Source organism: Pelodiscus sinensis, chromosome 10 (assembly GCF_052426305.1).
Source record: "Pelodiscus sinensis isolate ZL-2025 chromosome 10, ASM5242630v1, whole genome shotgun sequence".
NCBI classification, from domain to species: domain Eukaryota; kingdom Metazoa; phylum Chordata; order Testudines; family Trionychidae; genus Pelodiscus; species Pelodiscus sinensis.
The window spans coordinates 56111598-56123630 of record NC_143061.1 but is presented as its reverse complement, the minus strand read 5'-3'; the positions used below and the strand labels follow the sequence as shown (position 1 = coordinate 56123630).

The following is a 12033-nucleotide window of genomic DNA, read 5'->3' as shown; positions in this document are numbered from 1 at the left end:
GGAAAGCAGAGCGTGCCTGGGGGGGGCGGCGCTCCCAGGTGTGACGGGAAAGCAGAGCGTGCCTGGGGGGGGCGGCGCTGCCAGGAGTGAGGGAAAGCAGAGCGTGCCTGGGGGGGGGGGCGGAGCTCCGGCCCTCCCGCGCAGGCCGTGGGACGGGGGGACTCAGCACCTCTGAACATCGGGGGGTTCTCGGCAGCGTTTCCCCGGCGGTGGGGCGCTGCCGTGAGACTCTGCTCCCTGGGCCCGGAGGGAAGAGGGCGTCCGGTGAGTCCGTCTGCGCTGGGGCCCGTCCCTCGGGTGCGGGTCTTTCAGGCCCTTAGCTGTGGCCGGGCCCGGGCCCAGCCAGCCCCTCAGCGCAGAGCAGAGCCCAGCTGTGGCCAGTCCCATCCAACCCGACTAGCCCCTCACAGCGCAGGGGAGTGGGGGGCCGCGGACTCATCTGCTGTGTCTGCTCCTGCAGCCCAGATGGGAGTCGGCGAGGGCAAGTCGATTGGCCAGTGGTACGGACCAAACACAGTCGCACAAGTGCTCAAGTAAGTGCCGGGCTTTTCCCTTCGCCCCTCCCACCGCCCGCTGCCCGCTCGCCCCGCTGGCTGCAGTGGGCCCCCCAGCCATTCCCCCCCCAGCCATCCTCCCCCAGCCATCCCAGTGGGGCAACGGGACGGACTTACCCCGTGCCCCAGCCATCCCAGTGGGGCACCAGGACGGACTTACCCCGTGCCCCAGCCATCCCCCCCAGCCATCCCAGTGGGGCAAAGGAACGGACTTACCCCATGCCCCAGCCATCCCCCCCAGCCATCCCAGTGGGGCAACAGGACGGACTTACCCCGTGCCCCAGCCATCCCCCCCCCAGCCATCCCAGTGGGGCAACAGGACGGACTTACCCCGTGCCCCAGCCATCCCCCCCCAGCCATTCCCCCCCAGCCATCCCAGTGGGGCAACAGGACGGACTTACCCCGTGCCCCAGCCATCCCAGTGGGGCACCAGGACGGACTTACCCTGTGCCCCAGCCTGGGGGGCCAGAAAGGCAAGTGAACGCCGAGTGAGAAGCCGGGCCCTGGCATCAGCGTCCCTGAGCCGGCTCGTGTCTGCCCACGGGCTCTGACGGCCTCGGCAGCAGTGGCCTTCCCTCAGGGCCCAGGACAGGCAGGCTCTCCGCCCCACAAGCCGTCCGCGGGACTCAGGCAGTCGCGGGAGGGAGGAGCCTTACCGAGCGAGTGGGGGAGGGCTCAGTGGTTTGAGCACTGGCCTGCTAAGCCCAGGGTTGTGAGTTCAATCCTTGAGGGGCCAGTTAGGGCTCTGGGCCAAGCTGTCAGGGTTGGTGCTTGGTCCTGCTCTGAGGGCAGGGACTGGACTCCATGACCCCTCGAGGTCCCTTCCAGCTCTATCAGAGCGGTGTAGTAGTGTTTGGCTGGGCTCTCTGAGGGGAGCCCAGGGACAGCTGTCTCTGGTAGGAACTAGATGTGGTGAAACTGCGTTGTTGTTCGATTCCCAGGCTAGGCTAGCAGCACGTTCCTCCCTGCTCCGACTGAGCAGCTCTGCATTCTCGCAGTGAGCTGTGCCGAGCCGAGGTAGGAGTGCTCTGCTAAATCCCTGCCTTTGCCAGAGCCTGCTAGTTAGTCCTGTTTGCGTCTCTCTCCTCCCTGCAGAAAACTTGCTGCGTTTGACACCTGGAGCGCCTTGGCAGTGCACATAGCCATGGACAACACGGTAGTGATGGAAGAAATCAGTAAGTGCAACACGCAGAGGCAAGCTGCGTGCACTGGCTGTCGGGCCAAAGGGAGGAACAGGAGAGCAGAGACAGTGTAATATGGCTGCTTTCTTCGGTGGGGTCCCCGTGTGTGCTCCACTTGCGCTTCAACAAAAGCAACATAAGGACCTTCAAAAATCCAAACTGGCATTACCCTTTGATGATGCAATCCTAGAAATTGCCGATGATATATGGATGCAGCTCAGCAAAAATCCAAGACGTCCCAACATAGGAATGCTGCTGCCGATAAAGAATCGAAACACTCAGACCTTCTCGGACGGAAAGTTTGTCCTTCCGCCGCACTTATACTGAGAATGGCGCACTGCACTGCTCATCTGTCTGACCATAGCTGGCAGTTTTAGAGAACTTGCCCGACGAGAAACAGCAGCTCTTAAAATCAGTTACCCAGGAAGGCTATACGGCCTCAACAACGGCCTTGCAAATTTCCCTGGATATTGCCGATGCAGCAGCATGGGCCACGGGCACGTCAGTGGTTATGAGGCAGTCGTGATGGCTACAGATGGCATCCGTACCTAAGGATTTACAATCTAAGGTAGAAGACCTGCCCTTTGACAGAGAGAGTCGCCGTTTCTCGTCGGGCAAGTTCTCTAAAACTGCTGCCAGCTATGGTCAGACAGATGAGCAGTGCAGTGCGCCATTCTCAGTATAAGTGCGGCGGAAGGACAAACTTTCCGTCCGAGAAGGTCTGAGTGTTTCGATTCTTTATCGGCAGCAGCATTCCTATGTTGTGACGTCTTGGATTTTTGCTGAGCTGCATCCACAACTAACGAGTTCGGTTGAGGGCGCGTGAACAGAAATTCCATCCCCTTCGGGGGAACAAAGTATTTCTTGGCTGCCCCCTTACGAGTGGGCTGAGAGGATGCCGGAGTTTGCCATATTATTGCGCCATCGAAGGGTAATGCCAGTTTGGATTTGGGGATTTTTGAAGGTCCTTCAACAGCTTATGTTGCTTTTGTTGAACCTCAAGTGGAGCACACGCAGGGCCATGCACCGCGAAGAAACATCGTTACTGCAGAGGGCGAGTAACTTCCTCACATGGGTGGTAAACGGCCGCTGTACAAATCGTGGCCGGGGAGTTGGAAACAAAGGGCATCCCCACCCAGCAAAGGAAACCCCGGGGCTCACCTGTGCCCGCTGACTCGGGCCTGCAGGCCTTGGGCTGCTGGGCGGACTTCTAGCCTCGGGCTAGTGCCCAGGCGGTAGGGAGTGTCCGCGGGCTCCGGTTGAGGTCTTCACAGCAGTGCAAGAGCCCTGCAGGCCTGACTCTGCGGGCACAGGCGAGCCAGGTTGGCTTTGCTTGGCAGCTACCCCCAGAGTGGAGACTGATGCTGGTAGGAGCAAGCAGCAAAGCCAGATGAGCATTTTGATCACTTTTACTGTAAATTCTGGGTTGACTGGCACAGCGGAGAGCGCACCAGCCCCGGCACTAGGCGGGAGCTGCCTGAAGGTTGGGGTTGGCACGTTCGTGTGGTGGCCGGGGTGGCCGTCCATGTTTCCGAGAGCTGCAGCTTCTTTCACCCAGCAGGAAGGGAGCAAGAACAGATGTGACGGGAGGGGGAGGAATAAGCAACATTGCCTTGCACACCGAGAGGGAGGGGCAAGGGAAGAGAAGAAAGCACTGGCTACAGGCAGAGCTGTTAGAGGTAATGGATCAGCTGTTCCCTTCTGAGATGGCAGAAAACTGGATGGCTCACTGCATCCGCAGTGTTTGATTTGCGCCAGGCTGAGCCCCGGCAGTTCATAGCCCTGCACCTCTGGGCTTGCTGCACCAGTTGTAAATGCGAAACACCTGATTGCGCTCCGGCACCTTTGTCAGTGCCACTCAAGCCCCGATAATCCGCCTCGGAGGTACATGGCTGCAGCTTCTTTGGGCCACCGTTTCAGATTGATTTGCATCTTTAGTCTGCAGCGCTTTACTACCAAGTAACGCCAGTTTTCCAGGGAGTGGTAGACTTGGCAATTGAATTCGTAAGGCCTGGAGAAGGGTAATTGGAATCGGGGTCAGAAATTCCCAGCTAATGGGGAAATCTGGCGCTGAGTTGCTGGGTGGTCTTCAGCAACCTAGTTAGACTCTCAGCCTCAGTTTCCTCTTCTGCAAAATGGGGATGTGCAGTGCTCACAGGTGTGCTGTGAGGATCGGTGTTTGTGCAGTACTCGTGCTGGGTTTCCGTCGCTGATGCAGACGTGTTGTGCTCTGCTTCACGGAGCCTTAGCCCTCATGGACTCTTCATCTGACCAGTCTGAGCGTGGCAAGGCTCCTTGCCAGAAAGCCTGTGCTGCGTGTGGAGACAGGTCCCATGGGGAGGTCCCTGTAGACTCCTTGTGGCTCCCGAGTGCTCCGTGGGGTCTTATTGCAGATGGAGGCCTCCAGTGTTCAGCCAGGGCACTTCCCTTCTCCCTCCCTAGCTCCCCCGGGGTCAGTGTGTGGGGATTGCGCTGTTATTGTCCTGGCACCCCAAGTGAGCCCTGTGGGATGTCTGCACAGCAGTAAAGCCCTGGCAGCTGGCCTGGGCTGTGGGACTGGACCGTTGCAAGGCAGATGTTCGGGATCAGGCTGGGGACGAGGCTCCGGGACCCTCCTCCTCGTGGACTCCCAGAGCCCTGGCTCCAGCCTGAATCTGAATGCCTGCCCGGCAGGCTGCAGGGCCATGCGTCCGAGCCAGCTGACACAAGCCAGCCAGCGGGGAACGCTTGGGGCACATGGAAGGGCTCTGGGTGCAAGGCTGGAGGTACAGTTACCTCCAGAACATGCACGTGGGCGTGGACTTCTGCCCAGCGCACGCGAGGCAGGGAAAGGGCTCTGTGCAGAGGACGTCGCTCTGGACCCCGGCCGGCCGGTCGCTGCGCCGTGAGCGGTGGGAGGCTGGGTGAGTCAGGTCCTCGGCCAGCACGAGAAGCCGCTAGCTGCTTTTCCTGACGCGCGCTCCCTTTTGTAGGAAGGCTATGCAAGGCCAGTGTCTCCTGGGCTGGGGCGGCAGCCTTCCCTGGGGCAGGGCCAGACCTGGTCTACAATGGGTACCCGGATGGAGCGGAGGTTACGGACAGGTCGCTATGGAAACCATTGGTGCTGCTGATCCCTCTTCGCCTCGGGCTCACAGACATCAACGAGGCTTACATTGAAACGTTAAAGGTAGGCGCTGCTGGCGGCCCGCGCACCAGGGCAGTCTGGTTCCAGGGAAGAATGTTCGTGCGTTGCAAGAGACAGTGTCTAGGTGCCTAAGTCTCCTTGGCAGTGGGGGACCTAAGAGCCCAAGTGGTGAAGTCACCTGAAAATGGGATTTAGGCGCTTCTGAGGATTTTGCCTCGGTCTGTTCTCAGCCCCTCCCGGTGTCTGAACCCAGCCCAGGCTGCCAGTCTGCTCGGCTGGGCTGTGCACCGGGGTCAGAGCTGGGTGCCACGATCCAGGCGCAGAGCTCTGGGATTCCAGCAGGGCTCGGCGCGGCCGGGCTGGCAGGCTCAGAGGGCCCATGCTGACGTGCTCTAGCCCTGGTGCTGGCCCCGTGGCTGTGTGAGCGGGATGTCTCTGACTGGTGCCTGGACGCAGCAGGGTGGAGGCTGTTTCCCCATCCCTTGCCCAAGAGCATGGGAACAACGTAGGTCCCTTGGGGGCGGCTGCAGGTCCAGGGCAAACCCAGGCCCTGCTGAGTCGTGGGGAGTGTCAGTGACTCTGGAGAGTTTCACTCCGTTGCTGGAGGAATTTGGGCCCGGACCAGGCAGGGTCCAGTCTCGTCTCTTCTCCCGTTTCTTCCTGGGCTGCGCCTCTGAGCCTTGTTCCGTCGAGGCCCCGTGGCGCAGCGACCCCCTACGCTTGGCTGTGCTGCTTGGGGGCTCACGCTGCAGCCCGGCAGGTGCCCATGACGGTGACCCCTTGCGCGGCTGCCCACGTTCTCTTGCTTTGCAGCACTGCTTCATGATGCCGCAGTCCCTGGGCGTGATTGGCGGGAAGCCCAACAGTGCTCATTACTTCATTGGCTACGTGGGTGAGTGACCAGCCGGCCTCGCTGGTGCCACGTCGGGGAGCAGCCCAGTCCGGCTTGAGACGCCTGGCCACGCCGGGGAGCGGGCGGCTGGGCTAGCTGTCTGATGTGCCCATGCTGTCGCTTTGTGTCTGTAGGCGAGGAGCTAGTTTACCTGGACCCGCACACCACGCAGCCTGCCGTGGACGCCAGTGACAGCGGCTGCATCCCCGACGAGAGCTTCCACTGCCAGCACCCGCCCTGCCGCATGAGCATCGCCGAGCTCGACCCGTCCATCGCAGTGGTGCGTCCCAGGACTCCTCCGGCTGGGCACTCACAGGGCGGGGACCTGGAGAGAGGTTACCTCTCGTGCCCTGACTGTCTGCATGTGTCCGGAGCAGCCTGCTAGCTCTGCGGAGCATTGCCCAGGCTGCTGAAGCTGCCCCCGCCCCACCCCGTTCCTGCACAGCCGTGAAGGCGTGACAGCCTGAGAGTCCAACACTGGACAGACTTGAGGAACCCCTGAACCAGGGGTCTGCCTCTGGGTCGCCCCCGCTTAGCTTTTCTCTGAGTGGGTGGGCTCAGGGGGAGGGGCAAAGGGAGTAATTACCCCAGAGCCTGGAGGTTCAAAAGGGCCGGGGCTCTGGGCAGGTGGGGGAAGGGTTGTGCTGCAGTCTGGCAAGTGCTGAGGATTGGCTGCCCATTCAGAAGTGTGGAGCCAGGCCCACCCCCACCTTGCCGGGGGCCCAGCGAGGCTGCCAGCTCCCCGGGAGCATAGGTTCTGCCGTCTCTGAATTGAAGTCTGGCTTTGCCTCCTGCCTTGGGGTGACGTACATGGCCCAGGCCCTGGCTCCGGGGCGCTCCAGCCCTAGAGCAGCTATGGGGGAAAGTGGGGGGTGGTGAGCCCCCACCCGCAGCTCCTCCCTCCCCCTTCCTGCACACCACCACAGGTCATGCAGGAGGTGCCGGGGAAGGGGGTGCAGTAGGGGCAGGCCTGTGGTAGAGCCGGCCTCCCGCCCCCACACACACGAGAAAGTCGGTGCCTCTGGACCCCAGCACAGCTGTGCCCTGTTTGAAATGTCTGAACTGTGCGCGCAGCTGGGCTGGCTCTGGCCCCCTCTCGCTTCCAGGCGGGCCCCAGTGAGCGCCACAGCTTTGGAGGGGATTGGCCAGAGCAGCCCCTGAAGTAGCTGCTTGTGCTGCAGGCTGACTTGCAATTCGAGCGGGTGGCTAGCAGGACCAAAGCGCCGCCCCGCCGTGCCGCGCCGCGCCCTTGCTACCGGCTGGGCCCACGCGCCGCGTGTCTGTCACAGACCTGCTGGGCGCTGCTCCCGGGCGTGGGGAGGCGCGGCCACACCCTGCTTTGTCTGTACTGGAAGCCAATGAGGACTGTGCCCTGTTTCTTTCCAGGGCTTTTTCTGCAACACGGAGGAGGACTTTAATGACTGGTGCCAGCAAGTCCGAAAGGTTTGTGCTCCGCCACGTCACTGGGAAAGGGCCGCTCCGGCACATGGCAGCCAGGTGTCGAGCACCCCCAGTTCATTCAACCCCAGACGAGCTCAGCCCCCGCTGAAAGCGCCCAGGAGGCTGGCACGTCCGGCTCCCGGCTGGTCTCTAGGCACCGGACAGCCACTTGGGGACGCTGTGGCAGGCTGCTCAGAGAACGAGGCGGGTGGGCCGTGGCCAGGGTGTCGCAGGAAGCCTGCCAGAGGCAGGGAAACCCCCGATCTCCTCTCTCTGTCCTGGGCCCGGCCACCCTCCTGCCTGCCCGGGGGGTGGGACGCAGCAGAGTGTCAAGTTAGAGAAGAGGAAGGTGGCTTGTCAGATCTGTTCACCTCCCAGGCAGACCCGCCCCCCTTGACTGGGGGCACGTTTGTGCTCACAGGCTGCCTCTGTTGGCTCCACAGCTGTCCCTGCTGAGAGGAGCCCTGCCCATGTTTGAACTGGTAGAACATCAGCCCTCGCACTTCTCCAGCCCCGACGTTCTGAATCTCACGCCAGGTAAGGCCAGGAGCCCCCGGTGGGCTTATCCCTTCCGCTTCCTGTTGGATCTGCGCGGTACCCTGGGCTCTCTGCTCCCTGCCAACTGGAACGACGGGGCGCTCCTCTAGACGGGATGGCGACGGCTGGGAGTGATTCCTTGCCTTTGTGCTGACGTGGCTGGGCGGGAGCTGCCACGCAGTCCCTGTCTGGGTTTAGTGATAGGCCTGCTTCGTTGGGCCGTGTCCTCTGAGTGCTCTGCTGCAGGGGTGCATGCGCCCCAGCTCTGCCGGTCGGAGAAATTCAGTACGTCTGTCCCTGCCTGCTGCCAGGAGGCTCCTCAGCAGGACTTCCACTGCCCGAGGCTAGAGACGAGCTCAGAGGCGTCTGATCGTGGATCGTTAACTCCTGAGTTTTGCATGTTTCTTTTTGCTGCTTTGAAGCCTCCTCCTTTTAGTGTTTGTTCTAGTTCTTTCTCAGCCCTTAGCTAGACAGTCGGCCGTAGTGACTGTTTGTCATTTGGCCATTCCCGCACAGCCACAGCCCTGGAAGTTCACTATTGGAACAGACTTGAGGAACCTATGCAATAGGGGGTCTGCCTCTGCCCTTGGTGGGTGGAGTTTTATCCTGGATGTTACAAGCCACCCGAGAACAGCATTCACTGGAAATGTTCTTTCTGCTCGGGTGGGGATGCGTGACGTCTCCCGGGGCCGGCGGCAGGGGCTGGGGTGTGGCCCACATGAAGCTGCAAGAGGGTGCCAGTCCGCTTTCTTTCCAAAGACTGGCTGAACCCAGCCTCTCTTGGAGCAGAACGTGCTGCGTAGCACACACCCATAAATGTAAATGAGGGTCCGTCTGTGTATGGACACGTCTACATGCAGCTGCCAGATGGTGCCCCCAGGGTTGTGCCACACGCAGGCTGAGGCACGCGCAATCCAGTGCCGAGGAGAGATGGGAGCTAATACACTGTGCCACCCATAGTGGAAGTGTCATGTGGATTGGCCACTTAGAGCGTGCGCTGTCGTCTTCCCCCCGCCGAGCCCCGCAGCCAGTCATGCTCACCGCTTCTTTCCATTGGCGTCTGCCGCCCCCAAACTGCCTGGGATGCAGCTTGTGGCTTTGGGGTAAATCTGTGGTAAGCAAGGGGCCCATTCCAGAGGTAACGTGCCCTCTGTACACAGCTTCTTAGAGGGACAAGTGGTGTTCAGCCACCCGAGACTCAGCAATTGCAGAGGTAGGTTTGTCTCTTGTGTCTTTCAGACTCTTCTGATGCAGACAGACTGGAAAGATTCTTTGACTCAGAGGATGAAGACTTTGAAATCTTGTCTCTTTGAAAATAGATAGAAACTGACTCTGCACAGCTGTGGTGTGTGGGGGACGTGGGCGGGGGGAGGAAGTTCCTTCGAGCGCCTCGGCCCCTACTGGTTTTCATAGGTGCTTGCTGACATCCCTGCCTCCCATCCATCCCAGCAATCTGTGCACTGTCTGCATTGGGATCAAGAAACAAGTCACGGTTAAGGCTTCAGTGGCCAGTCAGGATTTCTCAGTGCCACGCCTGGGCAGAAAGTGGATGCAGTGGTGCCCAGAATGTCAAAGGTTGGTTTGTTACAGCAGCAGCTGTGCTGGTCTGACCGGAGTAACAGCAGAACCCCCCAGAGAGCTAGACCCTTAGGACTACACCCAGCGCTATTTAATCGGAGCCACCCTTCTGCCGGGGACGGGGGCAAAGCCTCTAGTTCCTCCCACAGCTTTCCTCCTTCTGGCTGACCTGGGCCATGTAAATGAATCCCAGACATGCCCCACACGAGTGCCCAGCCCAGAACTACGTGAGCTACTTGCCTGGATGGTCGTGTTTTCCATAGTACTAGGCCCCATGCTGCTGCTCATGCTTTACAGAAGTTGCAGTGCTCTCACACACACACGGTGCTGCCTGTTTTCTCACCGCTCCCGGAAGCTGCAGGCTCTGATGAAGGGCAGCCTTCTCGCAGGTGTATGTGATGTGTGGCCAGGAATGACGCAGGCACTTCCTCTACACGGAAAGCCTCATGGTGATCGCCACGGTCTGGAACTGACAGCCAAAAGGGAGGAGAATCCCTGTGCGAGTAAAAGGAGGAAGGAAGGAAAAGGACGTCTGGGAAGGGCTCGAGTCTCACTGGAAGGGTCATCAAGGCTCTGCAAAAAGATGGGTTGATGAACACAGCAGGGAGATGTCTTCACTAGAGCAGCCTTGAGAGGCTGAGATGTTCAAAGCGTGAGCCTGATCTCACTTTCAGTAGAAGTGGTGGAGGCGGGGGGGGGGGGAGCAGATGACGGCTGATTCTCCCATGCCCCTTCTCGTCCCTAACCCTCTTCTGACTCTAGAGGCTGCCTGGTGTTGGTAAGTGACGTTTCACCTGTAAATTACTCCTTAAGCTAACAGCTCTTGGTACCATAAAACCACCACAAAGCATCCTGTGCAGCATAGTCACTAGCTACTGCTCCTGGTGGACTCCCTGCTTTCTAAACGCTGTACAAGGGCCCCTGAAATGTAAGGGGACATAGCATTGATTTCATAGCTGCGTGGTTCCATTTCATCCTGTTTTGCAGCTTTCTCTGCGACCGTCCATGCAGCAAGTGCACACGGCAGAGGCTAGTCCAGAGACATCCATTTTAAATGATCATCCCAAATATCAGGGAAAAATGGCAGCCTCAAAGTTAATTGTTAAGCACCAAACATAATTGCACTGGAGCCCTTGGAGTTCCTTTATCACTGCACAGGGGCTTGCCTGTGGCCTGTAATAGCTGTTCAGTGCAAACAGGGCTCAAAGGAGCCAGACGGATTCATGGAGGACAGGACCATGGATGGCTGACGGGCAGGACGGGCGTCCCGAGCCCCTGGGTGTCAGAGGCTGGGCAGGTGGGACAGAAAACGGTCTGCGAGCCGCCCTGAGGCGGGCCACCCTACAGATACTGAAATCTGCTTTCTGCAAGGCTCCTGCAGCTGGCAGTTCCACGTGTGCAAAGCGTTTCCCTTTAGCGAGCAGCAGCACTTGTGAGCTGATGCCTTTGTGCCCCGAAGGTGGCGACAGCTGGCTGGAAATGATTCCCTCCCTGACCAGACTGACTGGCCCCATCTAGTTATCTGCCCCTAGTCTCTTAGAGCGCCAGGCGGCTTCTGTCACTACGTTACTTGCTGCTTTCTCTCTGCTGCTGTTCCTCCTCATCTCTTGCATTAATGTGAAAGGAGAGGGGAGATGGAGGAAGTGGGGCTGTGCTCCGTTCATCAATGGCTTTCAATTTGTATCTGAATAAACAAACTGAAAATCTTTGGGGGTGTGCTGGTTTCTGCCGCAGAGCCCAAGCTGTCAGGGAAGGGGGGAGGCGTTTTTACCCCTCACTCCTTGTCCAGAGATGCTCATAGTATGGAAACTCTCCTGAAGCAGCTCTACGGCATCTCGTCTTAACCATGCGTTGGGTGGTGAAGGTGGATGGGGCTAACCTGTCAAAAGAATCCAAGTGGTGCAAAGGGTGTCTGCTAGTCCACTCAGGATGCTTGGAAGTGTAGCTGGGCCTGAGCTAAGGAGCCATGCCTCAAACATCGTGGCCTGGCCCAGATGGCTTGAATCCTTGTCAGACTGAAGATAAAGGAACCGTTTCCTGGATTCTTGCTTAGAATATTTTTAGGGTGGGGGAGATGAGACAGTAGCGTGCTCTCCTCAACTTCAGAATTATCTTCCCTTACTGCAATGCCAATGCCTCCCAAAGGCAGTGCAAGCTCCCATAAGAACACAGGGCCTGGACTTGGACTGTTAGTGCTTGCGTGGAAACAAGTTGGTGGCAAATTCACCATCCTCTGCTGAGTGTTAAATGCGGATAGTTTAATAGGGGACAGATGAAAGCATCCAAGGTATAGACAAAATAATGACCCCTCAATGTACCTTTAAACTGCTCTGACATGCACACCTGCCAGGCTGCTAACTTGCAGTACCAGCAGCAAAGCTAGACTACTGCCAGCTACAGTGGGATCCCATGGGTGCATCTATGAAACTGTTCTAACATGTTTTCATTTAGAAAAATTAGGTTGCTAGTCCTCATGCCTACAAAGATAACTTAATAGGAAGTGTCTAAGCTAGTCACGTGTGAAGTGCCCCACCTATCTGGGGGGATATTTGAAGCCTAAAGAGGACTATTTTCTTTCCAATGACAATAGCAGAGCTGCTATTCCCTTTAAAAAGGATACCGGTCAGCATCTGAATCTTTTCATCAGTTGTGACGTGGAATCAGGCCACTAGAAACGAGGGATGGAATTGGCTCTCTCAGCTAGGTTGGTGTAGTGTTTTGACTCCC

General features: G+C 58.8%; 1 protein-coding gene across 4 annotated transcripts in view; it reads left to right on the top strand.

The window, feature by feature from the left end:
• ATG4B (autophagy related 4B cysteine peptidase) overlaps positions 1 to 11014 on the top strand; it is a 38668-nt gene extending 27654 nt beyond the window's left edge. For all 4 annotated transcript variants that reach the window (XM_075937175.2, XM_075937174.2, XM_075937172.2 and 1 more), the window contains 8 exons: positions 461 to 533; positions 1650 to 1729; positions 4708 to 4901; positions 5673 to 5751; positions 5886 to 6031; positions 7138 to 7194; positions 7635 to 7728; positions 8968 to 11014. In XM_075937175.2, coding sequence (XP_075793290.2) covers positions 461 to 533; positions 1650 to 1729; positions 4708 to 4901; positions 5673 to 5751; positions 5886 to 6031; positions 7138 to 7194; positions 7635 to 7728; positions 8968 to 9041 — 797 coding nt within the window. In that variant the 3' untranslated portion in view covers positions 9042 to 11014. The remainder of the gene's footprint in view (positions 1 to 460; positions 534 to 1649; positions 1730 to 4707; positions 4902 to 5672; positions 5752 to 5885; positions 6032 to 7137; positions 7195 to 7634; positions 7729 to 8967) is intronic.
• Positions 11015 to 12033: the final 1019 nt, after the last annotated feature.